Here is a 22,181-nt window from a genome sequence, read left to right as displayed (position 1 = left end):
ACTGATTGGATAACTAAAGTTACAATCCAGGTCAAATTCCTTACCAAAATGTGTATTGGACCTTTCGTTCTTACACAGCCCAAGGTAACCCTGTTGTGTTACAAGTGGGAAAAGAAGCGTTATGAGATGAATGAAATAGTGCGATATAATGCACCCCTTAGTGCGCAAAGTTTCTCTCAAACATCCTGTGATTAATAGCAGCATTATGAAATGTAGTTAGTGTTTTCTCCATGGGGATATAAATACAAAGATTTACATGCAAGTTCCTGAAGAATTACATGGACTGGTTCAAATAGTTCCAAAACCACGAAACACCTTCGTAACTCGTTTTGAGGTGTTCACTTATTGATTGAAAAATCCGACGGATGTGGTATACTTGTCTATGTGATTATTTGATCAGTCAGGGATGAATTATGTCTTTGCATGTTAAACTATGAAGTATTATTCCAAATTGCTAGAGTTACAGTTTATGTCGTTGACACGAATCTCACTAAGACTCCGGAAGAGCTTGAGAAAACTGCCTCGCACATGAAGATGGAATTTGAGGTGAAGGATCTTGGAAAAACTCGTCTATGCTTTGACTTGAAGTTCAAGCATTGTTCAGACGGTATTTTGGTTTACCAGTCGAACTGCACCCCGAATGTGTTACTTTTGAGTATACCTTTGATCGTCCATACGTTATATGCACATGAGACCCTGAAGAGGTTATGGAATCCGAAATTCCATATCTAAAGTTCAACTTTGCGCTTCGTTATACTTAGCTCATTGTATTTAGACAGGACATCTCCTTCGCTGTTGATCTATTGGTAAAGATGCAGCAACGCACCCACACACATCTACTGAATTGGTATTAAAGACGTACCTTGAAGGTATTACATAGGCAAATCCTAACGCATCTCAGCGGATCCAACCCCCCCTCCCCCCCCCCCCCCCCCCCCGGATCCTTGGAATGATGCTTGCCTTATTTGTTATGCTGACGTTGGTTACTTATCAAACCCGCACAAGGAAAAATCCCCAAATGGTTATGTCTTTACCGTTAGGGATATCGCAATATCTTGGAGGTCCACGATATAACCTTAATTGCGAAATCTTCGATTCGTTCCAAGACTCACCTCACTTCATTACGCCACAAGTGAGACATGGTTAGGAGTTCTTATTGAGAATTTCGAAGTACTTGTTATATTTTCATCCATTGTTGAGTCCCGACGACGATCCATGAAGATTATGCCACATGTATTAACCCAACCAAGCCATGATACATCAATGAAGTCAATGACAAGACATATTGTGCCTACATCTACATCAGCAAAGCATCAGGAGATTGAAGTCATGCAATCCGTTCCCAAGACAACTTGGCCGATCTTTTCACCAAGTCATTGCCCAAGTCTACATTTCAGAAGCTTGTCCAAGGAATCGGTATACGTAAATTATCTGAGTTGAATCGCTTGTAATTCTCTTATTTAGAAGTTATGTTTAACTCAGGCGGAGTATCTTGAAGCATATTCACATGATCTTAATGTACTATTTTCCCCTACGATTAGGAGCATTTTTCCTGCTAGGTTTTTGCTACCTAACTAGGTTTTAATGAGGCACCTATCTCGGGATGATCATACTCCGTTGAGTTCATTACCTTCGTCCAATTTGACGAGCGTTTTAGACATTATGCATATTTTTTTTACTTTTCTCCTTAGTCCATGGGTTTTCCCCATTCCTTGGCTTTTACCATAGCAAGGTTTTTGTGAGTTTTTACAAATGCATACTTCAAAGTAAATTTGAGATTCACGATCACCCGTTGTGCCGATGACTTCATCAACTATTCTACCTTATCTGCTGAAGAATATGATGCAATGGTTTGTTGAGTATTTACACACTCAAGAAGGAGTGTTGTAGTCATATTTAGAATAGGAATGTGATTATGTAAATCCTAGGGAATCTGGGAAAGTATTATATATTTCTATTAGGATTAATTACCTATTAAATGTTGTTATCCTAAAGGGAAAGGTTTTACCCTTTCTACTACTATAAATAAAGGCATAATGGGGTGAATCAAACACACCCACAATTACACATCTTTCTCTTCTCTTCTTTATTACCGTACCTTTCTCTCTTTATGGCCTCCATAATTGTTCAGTAAATTACGTCTACAACAAAAAGGTTATTTTTGTATTTATTTAAAAGTCAAATCAATTAGTTCTACAATGGACTACCTGATTGGGATAATTGATAGAAACTTTTAAAATTTTCATTTTGGGTAAATGACATTTTACCCCCTCAGATTTAGGGTCAATTTCAATTTCTTACAACATCTTTAAAACATTTCAATTTCATACATTTACTTATAATTTAATTTCAATTTCATACATCTGTTAGAAAATCTGTTAAGTTAACCGTTAAATGATGATGTGGCAAATATAGGGTTCCTATTTGTGTTGACGTAGCTACCACATTTATGCCACGTGGCTAAACACTTAATAAAAAAATTAAAAAATTAAAAAATAAATAAAAAGAACCTAGAAATCCCCGACCCACTTCTCTCTCTTTTCCTTCTCCTACCTCGCAACCCCCCCCAGAAATCCATCCTTTCACCGCAACCCCTCATCCCATCCCACCCCACCCCCACCTCCCCCGCGACCCCTCCACCACCCCGAAACCCCAATGCCCAAGATGACGTCGTCCGCCACATCAGTCTGCGAGTCTTATCGACCCTAGAAGCCATGGATGCCCGTATTTCCATCCTCCAACTCCTTTACACCCCCAACCTCGCCACCTCCATAACCACTGTGTTGACAGCGCTCGACCTCTTCCTGGTGGCTTTGGAGTGTATCTTTAAGGATTGTATTCGATTCTGCCTCAGATTCCTAGAGGCCGTCCCATGGACCCAAGATGATGAAGCTCGAATGCTTGACCTAATCCCTCACTTAAGTGAAGACGAATCCAAAGATCTCATCACTAGGGTTTCTAGAACCCCCGATTCGAGCGAGGAGATGCGATACGGTCTCATCCTCGTATTAACTCATAACCTGAGCATGGCGTTCGTCAAGGCATTCGTCGCAAAGCTGCTGTTGAAGTTTGGGTCCATAGACTTGGTCGAGCGAGTTCTGGATCGGGTATTTCAAACCACCTTCAAGGTCGTCAAGGAGTCTATGGAGGAGTACACGAGTCTCGGAGTCCGTGGCGACCATGACGAGACCAAGGCCATCTAGAGGCTCAACCTCCACACCACAATGACCAATGGGAAGCACCTGGTGTCGCTTGTGGAAAGGATGGTCAAGCTCCGAGTCACGGTGTCACGCCCCGATTCCGACATACGTCCAGTATCGACACATGACGTCACCAAGTATCCGTATATCTAACATACCCCACCTCCAGAATATGTACCAAGCACGCTCAAGCCTCGAATTGAGTAATGATTTTTCGTATACTTTATGGTTGCATCTAACCTTCTCGTTAGACTGCCTACGTACCTACAATAGGGATCAAGCCATTCGTAGTTCACCATTTCACTATACTCGAACATTTTTCACATAAATCGCTATGTCACAACAATATATCACAATGCATACCATGCAATATGTTCAAGAAACAATGATGAAGAACAACATTCTTCTCAAGCCACATTGATCAACTAGAATAATCATAATAATGACATCTATATCCCAAGTCATTCCGCAATCCCGTCAATTAATCAATTCATGAATAAAAAATGCATGATCTTAGCATTTATTTACGTTAATCAATCAATGCGATAACTTATCATTTCACGAATTTAACTAAGAAATTCTATATAATTCCCTACTTGGATTATGAGTAATAAACATGGTAATTCTAATTTATAATCAAAAGGTCTATCAGGGGTGATTCCCATCCACTTGAATCTAGGGTTCTAGACTAATCTTATGGGAATTAGCAAAAGCAAGGGTTCTAGACCACTCAACGGAATCCAACAACATCAGGTTCCGAACCACTCAACGGAACCAAAATACCAAACGATTTCTCGTAATCTACCCAGACCTGTCATATGTAAAATCAGTGCTTACATCAAGGGAATGCTGCACTGGCAAATCAGAACTCGGTTAAGCTGCGAAGCTCGGGTAAGTTGACAATAATACAAGTATGTGATATTTAATAAAAACATACCATTGATCACAATCTATAAATATCAAGTGTAGAATCATGCTTTATGAAATCATAATCAAGTGGTTGAAAACTCCGAATGAGTCACCTAGACATCCAACGACTTTTCTAATTCAAACCCTAAGATTCTCAAAAACCAACGTTCATATGTACATTAAAAACTAGGGCTAGAGGGACGCGGTTCGGCCAAAGCCTACATAAGTAATCAAACAGGAAGTGGTCCCCCATAACGGATTAACCAAGCAAAGCCACCCCTAAGTAACCATGTAGGTAGTGACCCCCCATCGCGGATTAACCAAGCAGAGTCACTCCCACGAATCTATTAGGCAGTGATTACTCATTGTGGATTAACCAAGCAGGACCACTAGTGACCCCCCAATGCGGATTAACCAAGCAGGGTCATAGTCCCCTACTACCCTTCAATTTACAAAACATTTCAATATGCAATGCGAATCACTTTTCCACAAATATTACCAATGCATGAATCAAGTCAAATTTAACAAAAATAGATCGATGGCCAATTATAAAAGAATCACATTTTAACAGAAAACACATTTATAAAACCATGTCATATCCACAAAGGATATTAATATAAAGAATCGGGTAATCACCATATCACATATATATATATATATATTAAAGTCACTCCTGAGACAAGTTCGCAAGGCTTCACTGAGTCTCTAGTAATACTAATTTTAGTAATTCAAATGGTTCAAAACCTGTTGACAAAAATCAATGGTGGGGTCCACACCCTAGCAATTTAATCCGGAACATTCGTACATCATAATCTAGATCCGTAACTTCTTAAGGTCCACATTATCCTCAAAGAACAACATACTAAAATCTCATTGTGATCTGACGGTCGGATCTCCGCCAATTGCTAGAATTAGGTAGTGGTTAACAATTAATTTTACTAACTTAGAAATCCAATTTAGGAAGATCCATAAGTTAGATTCTCGATCCATCAATTCCAGCTATTCTCAAATATTATGTTCTATAATGCATTAAAGTTTGGTGATGATCCAACGGTCGGATCGTTGATTCAAATTTTGATCAAGTGATGTACCATAATGAAACTAAGTTCAAACAATCAAACCACTTCATATGGATATCAATTATGAATTCAAAGCATCTAATTGGACTTAAAAGGGCATTGATGGCCCACTGGCCATGCGCCGTCGCGGGTTGCGGTCGATCGCCCCAACTCGCCGGAATATTCAACTATTTTCAATAATTACCAAATTTTACAGGCAAATAGATCTCAGTGAGTGGAGCAAGTTTTATACATGTGGCCAAGTCCAATTTGGCTAGGAAAAGCTTCAATTGCCCTCGAACCCGTCAGAAAACCTAGAAATGGGTGTTCCTCGATTCATTGCCAAAACGAACTCCGACGCCTCATCACATACTTGGGCCTTGCTACAAGGGTTGAGGGGAGTCTATTGGTGGTGGTGATCGCAGGTAATCGTTGTTGGAATCACTGTAACATGAGAAAACTCGCCGGAAAACCATGGACTTTGTGGCTTCGTTTTGTAAAATTAGGTTAGAAATTGAGAAATATAATACCACAAAGATGTTGGGTTCGCCGAGAGCTTTCCATAGACACCAAAATCACCTCAATTGGACATCGGACGAAAGAGATACAACCGGGTCGGGGTTTGAAATCGGATCAAGGTTGCTTGGGTGTTTCTTCCCTTCTCTCCTTTCCCTCCTTCTTCCTCCCCCTGATTGGTTCCCTTAACTAACATAAATAGGATTGGCCTCTTTCCCACAAGATGAGAGTTTAAAATAAATTTAAAATCTATAGTTTAGTAACACAACTTCAAATGTTCGTATCTATAACATTATAATCCGGACTCGCAAATGGTTTTCGCCTATGCGCTCGTAGTTTCAAGATCTATTTGAATACGTTACTTGTGACCTCAAAAGGTCAACGAATTTTAGATAATTACTTCCCAAACTTCAAACTTTGTAACTAATTTAATTAAAATCTAAATCCAAATCAATTAATATAATTTCTCGAAAAATAATATAAAATCTCAATAATACAAATACGGAGATTATAATAGTGAAATCCAGGAACGGGATTTCACATGCAGACTTGGCGGTAAAGGATTGGAGTGAGCAACCTGCTTTCTCTGCCGATTTGCAAAGACTTTTCAGGATGATGCGTGGAGAAATATTGTGTCGGGGCTACCTAGCATCCTGCTTCTTTGCACTTCAAGGATTGCAAATGTTGTCGCTGCTGGAACCATTTTGGTTGATGCTCAGGTACTATTCCCATGTCTGGGGGGGTTGCAGAGAAGGAGAGGGAGAAGTGGGTCGGGGATTTCTGGGTTCTGGTTTTTTTTATATTATTATTTTAATATTTTAAATTTTTTTATTAAGTGTTTAGCCAAGTGGCACAAATGTGGTAGCCACGTCAGCATAAATGGGGACCCCATATTTGCCATGACATCACTTCATGGTTAACTTAACAGATTTTCTAACGGATGTATAGAATTGAAATTAAACGATAAGTAAATGTATGAAATTGAACTGTTTTAAAGATGTTGTAAGAAATTGAAATTGGCCCCAAACCTGAGGGGGTAAAATGTAATTTACCCTTTCATTTTTATATGATATTTAGGCTTTGATGAGGTAGTGGTATAGTTGTAAATAAAGAAAAGTTTGCTTCTAACTGAATTGGGCTGACATAATGAAGTTTCTGTCAAGGGCATGGCTGGAAAAAAAAATTATTCTGTGTTTGGGTTTTTTATTCAGCCCATGTCTCTAAATGTTTGTAAGGTTTGATTTAAGTTAGTTTTGTCCTTGTGATTAAATATAAAACCCTTTTAGTTAAATAATAGTTTATGGTGGTTTTTGGTTAAGTTAAATTTAGCCCAAACCCTTTTCATTAAAACTCTCCTTATAAATCCAAGGAATTTTATGGAGTTTAATTGATTTGTAGAGATTCATGTAAAATTTTGGTTCAATTCCCTCGAAATCTCACGGGAAGAGGTGAAATTTGTAGATGCTTAAAATACACTACGAAATCTCTAAAATTCCGTCGAATTCCTTAACTTTTTAAAATTCTTTAAAATCAATTTCTAATTAATACACCCAGAATATTATAAACTGCTTTAAAATCCTAATTGAATGCACCTGAATTTCTAAGAATTTTAATTAACTATCTTAAAATTCTGATTGAATACACTTTGAATTTCAGAGAATCACTTAAAATCCTAATTGAATACCTCTAGATTCATTAAAAGAATTAAAATTCATCAAAATCTAATTTGAATACAAAGTACCAAATGGAGGAATCTAATCGAGAAATAGAAACAAAACCAAATAAACTAAAACTGAAAAATAAAATAAAATAAAAGAAAAATAATAATAAGTACATGAGATGATAATAGAATAAATAAGCGTAGTTTTTCCTTTGTGGAGGAAACCGTCGTGGGAGAAGTGGATAGTGGGTTTCAGAATTTAATTGCACTTCATAGACATACGTTCAGAAAACTACTACGATTTCTTTTACTGGTCTAGTTTTGCACAATGGATGGGTGTGGTGTTTGTCTGGTTCTACACGGTTATTGTTTCAGTTTTTATTTTCTTAAATAGTATAGATAATTACACATTTTGAAATTTTGCAAAATTTAGTGTCCCACCTCCTCTAAATTTTTTCAGTTAAGCATGTATGGTTCTAACAGACATTATGCTCGTGGTAGATAACAAAAAGGGGTTGTGGATACAAATAATATTGACCATGAGCATTGTCCATGGTGGCTTAGTAAATTTACAATGTGCAACTTTGTGCGTGGTCGTTTACTGCTATTTTACAACGGGTTAAAATTTAATTGTAGTAAAAAATTGTTATTTACCGTGTGTTTATCATGCCTGTGGTAAAATTGTACTCTTTTTTTTTTATTTTTTTTAACGGACACATGAAGCCTGTGATAAAATTGTCGTAGTAGATGAGCTATTAGTGTGGAACGGCCAGTATAAGGCATGGAAGTACGAGCTGCATAAGTACTACGACACTTTTCTGACACCTGAGGCAGCTCTTGCAAAACTACGCCAGGAGTTTGTGGAGAAGGGGGCCGAGTGGGAGTAGCTTTGTATTCATTTTCAGAGTGAAAAGTTTTAGGTAATCAAAGTTTATTTATATACTTTTTTTTTTCAGTTAAGTTAAATTAATATTTTGTAATGGACAAAAAAATCTGCTGCAATTAAAGGTAATCGGGACAAAAAACCGTATCTTCACCACTTCGGTTCTCGATCCCTATCTTACCAAGTCAAGGAACGGCAGGTGGCTGGGGAGCCTTTCTCCAAGGTGGTGGTTTGGGGGGGATGCACACCAATTATGGCAACGAGGTCGCGATGAAATTTATGTAAGTATTCATTTATAATTCTTTTACTGTAAGTTTCGTTACAGTAAATAAGATTTAAATTATAATTGATAATCTTTATTTGTTTCCATTGTTTTTTTTTTAGGCTTCTATGATACTCGATAAAGGAGTGTTAGTGTAATTAACCTTTATTTTTAGGGTTTGAATTGAATACATGATAGAAAACATATAATATAAGGAAACAGAGGTGCTCAAAAGCCATTTTCGTCAAACAACAAAATACATATATTTTTCACCAAGGACTTCCACTAGGACTCGCAAACATGGCCTGTTTATGTTTGTTATCAAGTCCTCTCATCCTCAATTTTTTGGCTTTTGAGGCTATGTAGTTGCTTGAGCTGTTTAAGTTATGTACAACTCGAAAATTTTCAAGTTATTAGTGTGTAAATTACCATTTGTGACAAGTAAGGTTCTAAAAGACGTTAAGCTAGTCGGGCGGTAGGTTGAGGCCTAACGCCTAGATGACTAGGCAGGGACTAGATGGGGGCCTAGGCGAATTCAAATAAATTTATTATATATTGTATTAATAAGTGCCTATTTATACTTAAAAAACACATAATTATATTGAGATACATAAACTACATAATAAAATGACATATAGATTATAAAGTATTAGAACATATTGAAAACATGCGAAACAAGCATATAATGAGTGTTCATCCAAGTATTTAACAAGTCTATTATATTTTATTTAAAAAATAAAATACAAAATGAAAGTTATTGATTTTCTTTCTAAGTGGGAGTCGCAACCTAGGTGGATGCCTAGGAGAGCTAGGCGGACGCTTAAGCGGGTCTAGGTGACATTTCTTAATTTTCAAACGCCCAGGGACTAATCGGTATGGTGGCCAACCGTCTAGCATCTAGGCAAGGATTTTTAGAGCAGTGATGACAAGCACCTGATTGAATCTTGTTTTCGGTACACTACGAATCTGATGAACTCCAGCAACCTACATCCCAGACAAAAAACATATGAATACAACCTTGAGCGAGCAAAGTATAAAGAAATGGCCAGCTGATGTTGTATGCAATAGATTAAGAATTTGTACTTACAGAACGGTATATTCTAATTCCTTTTTATTTCCTGTATAAATACTATTTTACCTATGCAACCTCGGGGTACCTTAGTTCTGACAGATCGATTATCCATTTTTTGCTCATGAGACTGATGAGATCGTGTTCTTATTTGAGGTGCATATATACCGTTAAGGGGTCCTAATCTTTTCGACTTGAGTAGCCTGAAAAAAACACATAGAGCCTTGCCAAGAACTACCTTGTACGGAATAACTCATGCTTCTTTTCCATGTATATATGCATGGCCAAGTGAATCGTAGCTTCCTTATCATCCAACCCAGCTTTCAGTAAATGTGATTCTGATTGGTCAATGCCACCAGAAGTGTGAAGCTCCTCATGTCATATATATACAGAAGGAGTTTAGCAAATACGCGCGAGGAAGGTAATAGTCAGTAAGATTTCTCTATATTAAAAACCTGCATTTTGAACATTATGAGTAGATTATTTAGTCAAACACAAGTTGTCGACCTTTTGGTCACTGGATTTACAGGAATGCTCCATTCTTGGTGGAAAAAAAAACTTCACTGAACAATCAAGAAATGAGATTAAAAATGCAGTCAAAAGAGACGAAGATGGTATACCCATCTTTGATGAACATATAGGACGAGGAGTCCCAAATGCAGTTAACACATTACTTTTCACCATTATAGAACATTTCATAAGAACACCAGTAATGTCACCTCTAGGATTCATGACCCAACTTTCCAGAATGGTTGATTACTATCTTCTCTAAGCATGACTCTAGACATGAAAACAACTTTGTACCACCTAACATCACTTAGATTGCTAAGTTACTCATAATGTTCAAAATGCAGGTTTTCAGTATACAGAAATCTTACTGGCTATTACCTTCCTTGCGCATTTGCTAAACTCCCTCTTAGCTCATGCGATCTGCTCATGCCAATCCTATGGACTTATTGTTTGGAACATGCTTTACTGTTTGGGTTGAGAGTAAACAATCCTTCTTAAAAGGTTAACAAATGAGATAAGCTGTAACTGATAAACTGAAAGATGAACAAATGTAGTGATTATAAAGATGATAACTCAGAATTTCCCATTACTCCATCAATTCCGGCATAGTCAGCACAACCATCTCTGCCTACCATCCCGGAACAGCCATTATCGGACATTAGTCCATCATCATCACTCAAAGTAACACCTATGGACTTCTGATGGTTGAATTTATCCCACCACTTGACTAATCTGGTTCTATAAACTTCACATATTTCAACTTCATAATTCCACTTCATATATATATATATATATATATATATAGCTACAAGGGCGGAGCCAAGTACAGGGCTATCCTGGGCTATAGCCTAGGTAACTCATGTGGGTACAAACCAATTATTCCCTATGTTTCATTTATTTTTATATTCATCTCACTATTAGTCCATGTATTTTTTATTTATTTATTTACTTCATTAACCAATACTATTTATTTCCTAACAAAATCTATTTTACACTTCATATACTCTCCATTTATAGTTATTTGTGACAATAATTACTTACTCTAATAGTGCTTTTAATTCTTTTCAAAAGCAACTCATTGCATGTTTTAGTTTTTGAATTATTTTATGCATGACTTTTATCTATTTAAAAAAGTTTTACAGTGTGTTAACCTTTTTCTGTTTATTTATGTATATATTTGCCATCTTAAAGGTTGATGAACATAGAATAATTGGACAAGCTTTGCTTGTAAGATTAACGTATAGTCATTTTTTTAAAAACCAACTATTTTTTTAGACTTCTTAGCTAGCTTATCGGCCGAAATTTTTTTGGCTCCGTCCTTGTATAGCTAGTACTTGAGGGTTTCTATATATCTATTGACCCTAAAAACTACATAGCGTATGAGGCGCGTAGGTCAAGTAACTTAATGAGTTAACTATGTCATTCGTTGGTTGATGGCTGATATGGGCATCCCAATTTACTACTAAGCTCGGCCAGAAAAATTCTTTTGAATGTGGTGGTATGATGGAATGTGTTCCTGACTTCAGAATCAAGTGACCTTGGTTGAGGAAGCAACACTCTCAGCCTTGGATTCTATAGGTTGTGCAACTCGCTACGAAGTTCAGGGTCTTCTACACTGGGTTCGGCAACCTCAACTATTTTAGTGAGAATATAGGTCCGTCGAACTGGAATTAGATTGTAGAGACAAAGATACTGAAAGGAAATGAGTGTCTTTATAGTAAAAGTGGTTCAGTCGTTGATATGTTGAACTTTAAATGTTACGTGAGAATATCTAATCCTAGAAAAATCCAGTTCATCGAGAAAGCTAATGAAGTGAGGTTGTTGGGCAAAAAAAGTCAAAGACTCTTCTCCAGGAAAGACTTGGGATAAATAACCAGTCGAAAAAGGAGAACTTATTATTTAACCAAATTTTCAAGACTCCTTAACCAAGCTAATTCTATGACTTCAGTAATGTTTAGCCAAATTGTCACCTTCACCAGTTGCCTTTAGAAAATTTTGTTTAAGCAAACTGTAATCACCCATCGGCTACCAACTCAAACCTGTTTAACTGAATTGAATTTGTGTTGACTTGTTAGTGGAGTAGTTAGTGTTTATTTATTTTTATTATTTCCTTTTTCTATTTTATTATTTAATAAAAGGGTAAAGTTGTGAATTTAATAGTAGAATTTTGACTGAAGAGGTTATGTGAAAGTGAATTAAAACCTGAGGGCTATTAGTGTAATGTCTCAAATTTGAGGGGGTTTTGTGAAATCTCGATAAACCTCAAGGAATTTATTATTTAATTAATTAGTTGTAAGGGTAAAGTTGTCAATTTATTAGCAGAATTTTGACTAAGGGAGTTATGTGAATGTGAATTAAATCCTGAGGGGTGTTAGTTTGATGTCTCAAATGTAAGGAGGTTTTGTGAAAACTAGATAAACCTTAAGGAATATTAGTGTAACTGACCCTATTCAGGAGTATGCATGAAGTAGGCTTAACAATTTCTGACACGACCCGTTAACCCAATATGAAACGACATGAAATTAACAGGTTATCAGGTTGACACGATACGAATCAGGTCGTTATAATAAGCACCTGTTAAGATAACGGGTTGGTCCGGGTATACACGTGGATAACCTGATACACGATAAGTAAAGTATTAATTTAATAATTTTATACCCCTAAAAATAATATAATAATTATATATATATATGTATGTATGTATATATATTAAATTAAATATAGAAAATTTGGAAAATGAGGTAATATTTTAATATGATATAGTACTATTGTTTTATTTATTTTCATAGTTATTTTGGTAAACTTCCCATAATTTGAATGATTAACAATATTTGGTTTTTCTATACTTAGTTTACGCAGAAGAGAGTCCTCATATGGAAAACCTTACCGAAAACATTATCAACATAACTCTTAAAGGCAACAGATCGAGCTAAAGTTCCAACACATTTCTCCATGATGATCAATGAAAATTAAAGGATTTTGTAAAAGGAATGATGTGCAACCTTTTAGTTTCATTGACAAAGTTTTAACTTCTGAGAAAGGCTTCACAACTTTGAAAAGAAAAACTCCTTCGTTTTGCATATCCTTGCACATTTGATATTTTGTAGTAGACTAGTAGTGCATTGTTGCTTTTTTATTACGCTCTTATTTTGGAGTGTAGATGTAATACTAAACGACAAATGTGTTTTTAGGTTTTGAAGTAATATTTATGTGGCAATGTAGTAAGTGCAAATTTAAGGAAAAAAAATATTTTTCTTAACGGGTCATAACGGGACGGGGTCATTTTATCTGTTAAGTGACCCACTTATTAAGGACCCATTAAGATAATGGGTGTGACATGACACAACCTATTAAGATAATATGTATTACACGAAAACGACACGAAACACGACAAACACGACCTGTTTGCTAGGCCTACATGAAAGAAAAAAGTTGTGTAGAAATTATTTTTTTATCATTATATTCTTCTTAGTTTTTAAACAGTTGCTTCCCTTTGGGTATAAAATGCTTAATTTAGAATTTTTGGCTTAGGTGTTTGACTTGTTTCTCTGGCATTTTGCTTTCAAACGTTAAGGTAAAATCTCTTTAAAAAAATTAACTTGATCGGGTTTAGTTGTCAAATTCGAGCATATGCTAGGAATTTAATATTTATTGGCGACGAAATGAGCAAAATCTGTAATGTTTTTAGGCATGATCTTGCCCTAAAATGACAAACAAACATCTGTAGAACTTCAATTACAAGAAGAAACATTGTAACCTTCATCTACAATTTTGACATCAGAAAGGCCTGCAGCAACAATACAAACCCTAATCACCTCGTTTTCTTTAGGGTTCTTTCAACCCTAAACCTTATAAATGTTGCCCTTGTGGCCAACCATCTCATCCCACAAGGGCCACAACCAAACATTAATAGCACAATATTGAATAATTCTACAATTAAATCATTCAACTATGGCAGCTCTCAAAATTTTTTCACTACTAATTGCTTCAATCGCCTTTGTTCAAATGGCAATGGCCGGAGACCCGGACATTCTTACCGACTTTATTGCTCCTCCAAACGTAACAATAGATGGCAACTTCTTCACAAACACCGCATTTCGCGCTCTTGTTGGGGGCGGCCCTCCCACAGCTTTCAAGATATTAAAGGCAACCATGGCTGAGTTCCCCGCTCTTAATGGCCAGAGTGTTTCATACGCCACCCTCGAATTCCCATCTAAAAGTACCAACCCACCACACACTCATCCTCGCGCTGCTGAACTCCTTTTCCTTATTGAAGGTGCCCTCGAAGTTGGTTTCGTGGACACCAAAAACACACTCTTTACACAGACCCTTCAAGTAGGTGATCTGTTTGTATTTCCCAAGGGGCTAGCACACTTTCAGTACAATGCTGATCCACAAGTCCCAGCTCTGGCAGTTTCTGCCTTTGGAAGTGCAAATGCAGGAACTGTATCAATACCCAGCACCTTGTTTGCCACCGGCATTGACGACAATGTCTTGGCTATCTCCTTCAAGACCGATGTCGCCACCATTCAAAAGCTCAAGGCTGGACTTGCACCCTAGCCATGAGGACAGAATTGTTAACCAGAAGTTCAATGTTCTGCTCAAGCAATTTTCTATCCTTTTGTTTTCTTCTAATTTTGTTTGAATAATTTACCCTTAATGTATTCAAAGGGCATGTTTGTTTCCTACAAATGATTTATGGTCAACCAACAAAAATCTTCCCTCTCTTTTCCATTGCTTTTCCTTATTGCCAAACGTCCTAAAGTTAAACTGTACAGAGAAATAAACTCATCCGAGATAGCAAGTAAAACAGAATTATGCTCTAAGCCTATAAAACAGGCCAAAAAGAAAAGGCAGCATATAAAATCGTACCCGTGTGTAAATCCAAATTCTTAAAGTAAAAGCTCAGTTAGAGAGGACAAAAAACTATATAACATTCCAGTTCTTCAATGCTAATAACGCCATAAACTACATCCGCCCCCAAAATTTATGGATAAAATTGTCGGAGATGAAACATATGCAAGTCACTTACAGTTTTCTACCTCTTCTACCACCCTTTCTTCTGGTGCTGTCAGTGGAAATTGGAGTCACATCCTCTGGAAAACAGAAAGCAAGAATGATTCAAGACCACCACCGATAAAGCATTGGCATACAAAGTTAAATCGTTCTAGGTTCAGTCAGTACATTACTATATCTCACAACAGAAACCTCTACCAAATCATCTAGGCTAAAACGATGACGAGGATAGGTTGCAGTCTTTATAGTCGTCAAATAGTGATCTTAAACATTTTTTGAGAAATAAAAGGGCTTTATCAATCTGGCCAATCCTCATTCCAGATCGAGCAAGGGCCCGTAATGCAGAGTGAGTGCCTGGACCAGGAGTCTTGGTTTTGTTGCCTCCAGTGGCACGGAGCTTAATATGAAGAGCAGTAATTCCAAGTTCCTGTTCAGAATTGAAAGTACAACTCATCTTACTGATTAAACTATATCACTTGGTAGCAAATCAACCATAACTATTCAGGCTGGCAATAGTATTCAGTTTCTAATCATTAACGTAGTTAATGGGAGATGAAGATGACCTTGCATCTCTGAGACACGTCCTGTGCAGCAAGCATGGCCGCATATGGTGAAGACTCATCCCGATCAGCCATCACCCTCATACCACCTACATTTAGTTCATATGTTAGAATTTTGACTTCAGATACAGCTACTCAGGCCTACAACCACTGCGAGCAAAACATAGAACCCCAAATACCGTTAAAGAAAAATACAAACTACAATGACAATGCGGAAACAGCCATGTCAAATATTCACATCAAAATTGGAACCAACTGATAAAGTTCCTAGACCAGCCAATCTTAAGCTTGAGAAATATTCACGACTAATTTTGGGCACGCCCAGTGCGCAGAACTGAAGCCTCCGTATAAGCTCCAATATGACTCAAAAAAATTTATGGGAAATGTATGTCTTTCAAGGGGTATGGAAATCAAGCATTCAAGAAACAATTTCTCCACTATCTAATGCTGCAAATATACCTCATTTAGACAAGGCCCAATCGCAACCAAATGTGGTTTGAATCGGATGTTACTACATCTATAAATTTTTAATGTTTCATACTTCAGATGAGTATCTACCTGATAAACTTGGGTATTAAGTAAGACAAGAAAAATAAACGCAAGAATTATGGAATCAGAATCTCTGATATAATTGATGACGGGTCAAGCAACTTAGCTTGTCCTCATGCTATCAGCAGTACACATGCAGGCATATGATAATTTCTTACCATTCTAATGTAAAGTTGTTACATCTTGTTAGCTTGATTAGTGAATTAGTAGTTAGTTACCAGAACGCACAAATGTGGCTTCGGCTAATCTTTGTTATTGTCCATAATATAGATCTGTACATGTGCTTCTGCTAAAGTAACGAGAAGTAGCTTAGACTTTCACAGTGACTACAACAATAAGAAATGATATGACACGTAAAGGTAGTGCGCATAAGGGTTTCTCTTCCAGACAAATCAGTGGAGCAGTTGTAAAACAGAAAGAAAATTACTCTATCCAACTGAAAGATGACAGATGACTGATGTACAGTATTAAGCACAGACTACAATACTGATAATTATCATGAAAGTATCATCACTGCTAGAAAATATGGCTTTCTCTACAAACATTTACGCGATGGAACAGATTTCGTCATGTAAACGAACTTTACCCAACGGATATTTCAATTGGAAGGGCGAAGACGATCAATATTCCGGGTTTACTCAAAAGCTTTACACGACGAACTATTGTCATAGTGCAAGTAAAATGTCGTCAAGCAACATTTTGGCTCGAAGTAGAAAAAAAATGGCGCGGAATAGCAGGGGGTTTGCCTGACGAATTAAGTATTCGTTGACTAATTCTAATAATATTATTAAAAAATTTGTAGTTACTGCGAACCCCCACCATTGGCTTGCACTCCTTGCTCTGGTAGTACTTACTATTATGATTTATACCACCAATATATTACTCCTTAGACCTCCATAACTAAAGGTGCACCTCCTTCCCAAACAATTAGGGTTTTTTTTTTTTCTTCAATATGCTAGTTTCCATAACTTTTACATGAAAGCTTACATTCTATTTAATGGAAGTATAGAAAAAACACTAAGTGTTTTGGAATCGATTATTTACAAGGGGACACACATTCTACAAAACTAGTTTCCACGATCCAACCGTCAAACATGTTTGCATATACTTCGAGATCTGCTCCGCCAAAATCACCCAAAACAACCGTTCGGAGATTAGGTAACTGAATAAAATAATTCGACGTTTAGAAATTAAAATTCACAATTTAACGGTCATTTTTGCTTTGATTTGGTTCAGTTTTTTGCAAATGCAATCCTCGACCCAACAAGAATAAGATGAATGAACCCAATCATGAATTAATTTTTGTTTAATAGCATATACAACAAAAACTTACGTTGTACTTAGTGGAAGTATAGAAAAAAAAAAAAGGGAACTTTAACGAAAAGCTCCCGGTGTATATACTCCGAAATCTCTTACGCAAAAGATCACCTAAAACAAATGTTTGGAGATTAGGTAACAAGATGAAATCATTCGATGGTTAGAAACTAAAATTCACGATTTAATTGTCGTTTTAGCTCCGATTTGGTTCATTTTTTACAATGCCCCAAATTGAAAGTAAAAGCACATACTAAATTTACCTGGTCATCAAATTTGATGATTTTTTGAACAGTTTGAACTTAACGTTCAAAAGTAGGTAAACGCTATTTTTCTTTTAAGTTTGCCCAACAGAATACTTGTATTTGTCGAGCGAACTTTCTAAATTCCGTCAGCTTAAGGTTTAATTCCGTCGGGCAATGTCAATAAAAGGATGCCCACAAATTTCCCCAAAAATTGAAATTGGCCCCCAAACTAGTAGAGCAAGTACAAGTATTAGTAACATAGCAAAAATTTGTTCCTTATCATTAATATGTTTTGCCGCAGTAATTGTGGCCTCTCGAGCGAATCGATGATTGCATCTTTTATGCACTTGCTTTGCTATGTTACTAATTTCCCCCAATTTTTTTTTTCACCAAATTTTACAATTTCTAGTAACTTTGCCAAATGAAATCTTAGGGTTATGAACACGTGTCAAAATTTTTAAAATCTTTGCCCAACAAAGTCGAAATTTTTAGTTGTAACGGGAAAATGGATGGTATACCACGTGTTTTTATGTAAGTGGTGGGAAATTTTATATTTAAGTTACTAACTTTTTAACACACATATCTCACCATTTATATAGCGACACGTGGTATACTACCCCATGTGTGACGGTCACACTGAAAAATTTCTCCAACAAGTGTCAGACAAGTTTTTAAATTGTTATAGGAGGCAGATTGTCTGCCCTATGTTTGGCTGCCCTTCCCATCCTCTTCTATTTGTGCGGTCACGTTAAGTCACGTCAACATTTTATATTCCTATTATTTTTTGTCTTATTATCTCTATAAAAAAATCAATATAAAATATTAACATGGCTTAACCGTGACTGTATAAAATAAAAGGGATGTGAAGGGTACCAAACAGGAGGGCAGACAATTTGCCACCATTGTTATAACCCAGATCCTTCTTCTTACTTCCTCCTCACGCAGTTCAAATTCAGAACCTCTCCCTCAGTGCTCTCTTTCTCTCAATCTCTCCCTCTCAGATCTCTCTCTCGATCTCTCTCTCAGTCCTTTGTCTCTCAGTCCGCATGCCATGAGCAACCACCATGCCAACCACCAAGATCCGAGAGCAATCCCTCTCTCTCAATCTCTCTCTCATTGTAAGTTTTTAATTTCGAATTTGCATTTGTGAAATGTTATTTGAATTTCGTTGTCCATATTTGTGAATTTTGTATGTGAATTTCATTGTGAATTTGGTGGAATCTGGATTTGTGAATTTTAATGTGAATTTAGATTGTGTAGGGTTTAGGGGTGGGTACGGTTTAGGGGCGGGGTGGTGTATGGTGGGGGTGTGAATTTCATTGTGAATTTGGATTTGTGAATTTGGTAGAATCTGGATTTGTGAATTTTTATGTGAATTTAGATTGTGTAGGGTTTAGGGGTGGGTACGGTTTAGTGGCGTGGTGGGATGGGGTGGGGTTTGGTGGGGGTGGGGGGACCAGTTTAGGGGTAGGTACGAGGTGGTTTTAGGTGGTGCTGTGTTGGCCAGGAGGTAATGATGGTGGTGGTGGGGTGGGGAGTGTACGGTTTAGGGGTAGATATTGGGTGCTTTTAGGTGGTGGAGTGTTGAGCATGGGGTAGTTGTGGTGGTGGGGTGGGTACGGTTTAGGGGTTTGTTCGTGATTGTGGTAGTGAGTGGGCATGGAGGTGGTGGTGTGGGCACGAGGTTGAGGTGGTGGTGGTTATGTGAAATTCTTAATTGGGTTAATTTATTTTAAACTTGAATTTGTGGGTTAGTTTAGAAATTATTTGAAATATTCAATAATTTTAGAAATTGTTTGAAATATTCGGCAATTTTAGAAATACGAAACATGTGAAACTTTTGAAATACATTAGAAATTATGTGAAATTTTAGAAATTTTAGGAATTATTTGAAATGTTAGGCAATTTTAGAAATTGTTTGAAATTTAAGGAATTTTAGCAAATTTTAGAAATTATGTATTTTTTTCACAGATATTTTCCCATGTGATCACAAGTGGCTGCCTTTCTGCTTCCACCTCTACTCAGAGTGAGCACTGGGCCCCTAATGCCACTTTGGCGACCAGCGGGACCTAAGTGGCCACTGTCGAATCGGTTGTCGGCAGGAGTACGTATGCGCCAATGACTTAGGCCACCTAATCTGCAAGGCAACTCCATAACCGTAGTCGTCACCAGCCTACGCTAGCACCCACCTCTGCCCTATCTCACCCTTTCTCAAGGCAGCGCTGAGGCTGAATCCGTAACCCTGGAGGAGTTGTTGGAAGGAAACATCCCCGCAGGCTTGAGGACTAAAAGTACTACATGTTCCCAACGTCGGCCAACAAACTCCTCATTTGGCCTGTCTTGAAATACAGACCAAGGAGTCTGATATGTGTGCAAGTCAATAGACGATAAACCCATAAGGCGCAAGCAAGCTGATTGGTGGGATCCCCTTGAAGGTTACACCGCCGACCAACCTTGATCTTCTAAGAAGGATTCGAGTGTGAGCATGCCTGCTGGGACCTGAAGGGTGGTGAACTATGCTTGAGCGAGGTGAAGCCAGAGGAAACTCTGGTGGAGGCCCGCAGTGATACTGACGTACAAATTGTTTGTCTAACTTGGGTATATGGGCGAAAGAGTAATTGAATCGTCTAGTAGTTGGTTCCCTTCGAAGTTTCCCTTAGGATAGTTGGAGCTCATAAACAAGCTTTATCAGGTAAAGCCAATGATTAGAGTCATCAGGAGCGACACACCCTTAACCAATTCTCAAACTTTAAATAGGTAGGAAGGTTCGGTTGCGTCGCTGAGTCACGCCATGGAATCTAAAGCTCAAAGTGGGCCATTTTGGTAAGCAGAATTGGCGAAGGAAAAGTAAGGAAGTTCGTAACGTAGGAGCAGGATGGGTTCGGGAATTTGGGTCTTTTCCTTAATCCAGCTCTACTCCATCAACTGAGACTGATTCCAGACTTCATCGAGTAGAGATGGAGTTGGCGCGCCAAAGGGAATTAGTGCGCTTGTACTTCACTGTCATAGCCAAGTCCTTGTCAGCTTCTAGCATTAGGATTCTCGAGCCCTCGCCCGAACTTTTGTAGCCATTCCAGGAGCCCCCTAGCAACCATCCCAAGAGCTGCCTCGATAGTCACACCATCCCTCACCACAGTAGTTTATATTTTCTTGTTAGTTTTTGTAATATAATTGTACGAATATATTTTTTTTTTTTTGGGTTGTACACATTATATTTCCATTTTTGTAATTATATATTTAATATTTTTTAATTGTTGTTTTTTTTTATTTAAAAAACGGTCGCTCGACGGAACCGTTGTCACACAAAATGTTTACCGTAGAGATCACTTGATGACTCTGTTGTCGGGTCAAACTCACCACATTATTTAATCATGTCCTAGCTAACAACATAGCTTTCGTCGACCAAGAGTCCTTTCGTCAAGTCATTGGGTCAATGCACGGTCCCCCCACAACCACTTTCGTCGGGTCAACCCATATTTACGCAACAGAATAGTGTTTCCGTCGTGTAAGGATAGGAGTGACGAGTTTTGCCCAACTATTCTTTGCTGACGAACCTCAGTCGGCTAAAATCTTCGACGACAAATGCTGCTTTTAGCCGATAAAGTTGTTTAGTATGCGATGTGTTTTTATTTTATTTTATTTTTGTGGTACATTAAATGAGGCAAAAAATGTGAGCCACACCATACGCATGTTCTCCGTCTCGCAGAGCAGGCCCAAGGGTCCCATTTTCTTCCTTTGTTTCCCTTTGCTTTCTCCTGGACGACTGGGGAAAACCGCATCAAAAAAATATAGAACGAAAAAGGTTAGGAATAAAAAAAAAGGTTCACCTGTTCTTTTGTTCTTGCACCCAGTGAGAGTACTGTATCAATGGCGGACTAACCTTCTGAAGGGAAAGTACAATTAAAAATAGAAATGTTAATCTCAAACAACAGTTCGAAGGCCACTCTATAAAAGGCACACATACAAATTTGAAATGGAACCAAGTCCCACTATAGTCTCAAACAAATCAAGCATAACAAAATGTTTAATCCCGAAACAATTTAGCTTCCTACTTCTAAATCGATACCGAAGTCATGATTTCTTTTACAATGTGTGAAAGAAATCAAGTTTCCAAAATATACATGGGGTATGTATATATAATTTGAAATCCCGTCTTCATATTTCACTATTCAATTTTTCGTAATTAGTATTTTCAAGAAATTATTATTATTTTTCTTTAATTTTATTATTTTAGTTGCCTGGTTACAAAGTTTGATTTTCATGATTTGTCATCAAATATTTGTAGACATTTATGGGTCGCTCATAGTATTTTCAGATAGAGCTTGATTCCACATATGCATTAGCCAAAATCATTCGCTAATCGGAGTTTTAACGAAGAAATTAGAGCCCCTAAAGTCTGGGGTATTTTTGTCATTTGAACATCTATATAT

At 37.4% G+C, this 22,181-nt stretch overlaps 2 protein-coding genes and 1 pseudogene across 2 annotated transcripts; 2 read left to right on the top strand and 1 right to left on the bottom strand.

Moving 5' to 3' along the window:
* Nucleotides 1-48: 48 nt before the first annotated feature.
* Nucleotides 49-8,230, top strand: LOC103941604 (annotated as a pseudogene).
* A 5,760-nt stretch (nt 8,231-13,990) lies between these two features.
* On the top strand, nt 13,991-15,089 carry LOC125477264 (putative germin-like protein 9-2). Its single transcript, XM_048584209.1, has one exon. The coding sequence runs from the start codon at nt 14,019-14,021 to the stop codon at nt 14,625-14,627; it is 609 nt and encodes a 202-aa protein (XP_048440166.1). The 5' UTR covers nt 13,991-14,018; the 3' UTR covers nt 14,628-15,089.
* Nucleotides 15,090-15,095: 6 nt separating this feature from the next.
* Nucleotides 15,096-16,737, bottom strand: LOC103941601 (40S ribosomal protein S14-like). Its single transcript, XM_048584211.1, has 5 exons — nt 16,690-16,737; nt 16,552-16,595; nt 15,647-15,734; nt 15,376-15,510; nt 15,096-15,161 (listed from the first exon to the last, which is right to left on the bottom strand). The coding sequence occupies exons 1-5, from the start codon at nt 16,735-16,737 to the stop codon at nt 15,096-15,098; spliced, it is 381 nt and encodes a 126-aa protein (XP_048440168.1).
* Nucleotides 16,738-22,181: the final 5,444 nt, after the last annotated feature.

Source organism: the organism of the source record quoted next, unplaced genomic scaffold (genome assembly GCF_019419815.1).
Source record: "Pyrus x bretschneideri cultivar Hongxiangsu unplaced genomic scaffold, Pyrus_bretschneideri_v1 Contig209, whole genome shotgun sequence".
Classification (NCBI taxonomy): domain Eukaryota; kingdom Viridiplantae; phylum Streptophyta; class Magnoliopsida; order Rosales; family Rosaceae; genus Pyrus; species Pyrus x bretschneideri.
This window is presented reverse-complemented; position numbering and strand designations above follow the sequence as displayed.

Excerpts from the sequence above, each read along its gene's own strand:
- LOC125477264 (XM_048584209.1), top strand. The coding sequence starts at position 14,019 with ATGGCAGCTCTCAAAATTTTTTCACTACTAATTGCTTCAATCGCCTTT.
- LOC103941601 (XM_048584211.1), bottom strand. The coding sequence starts at position 16,737 with ATGTTTGTAGAGAAAGCCATATTTTCTAGCAGTGATGATACTTTCATG. Across the intron at positions 15,511-15,646 it reads ACGTGTCTCAGAGATGCAAG|GAACTTGGAATTACTGCTCT; the intron begins GTCATCTTCATC and ends AATTCTGAACAG. Across the intron at positions 15,162-15,375 it reads GGATTGGCCAGATTGATAAA|GATGTGACTCCAATTTCCAC; the intron begins GCCCTTTTATTT and ends TGTTTTCCAGAG.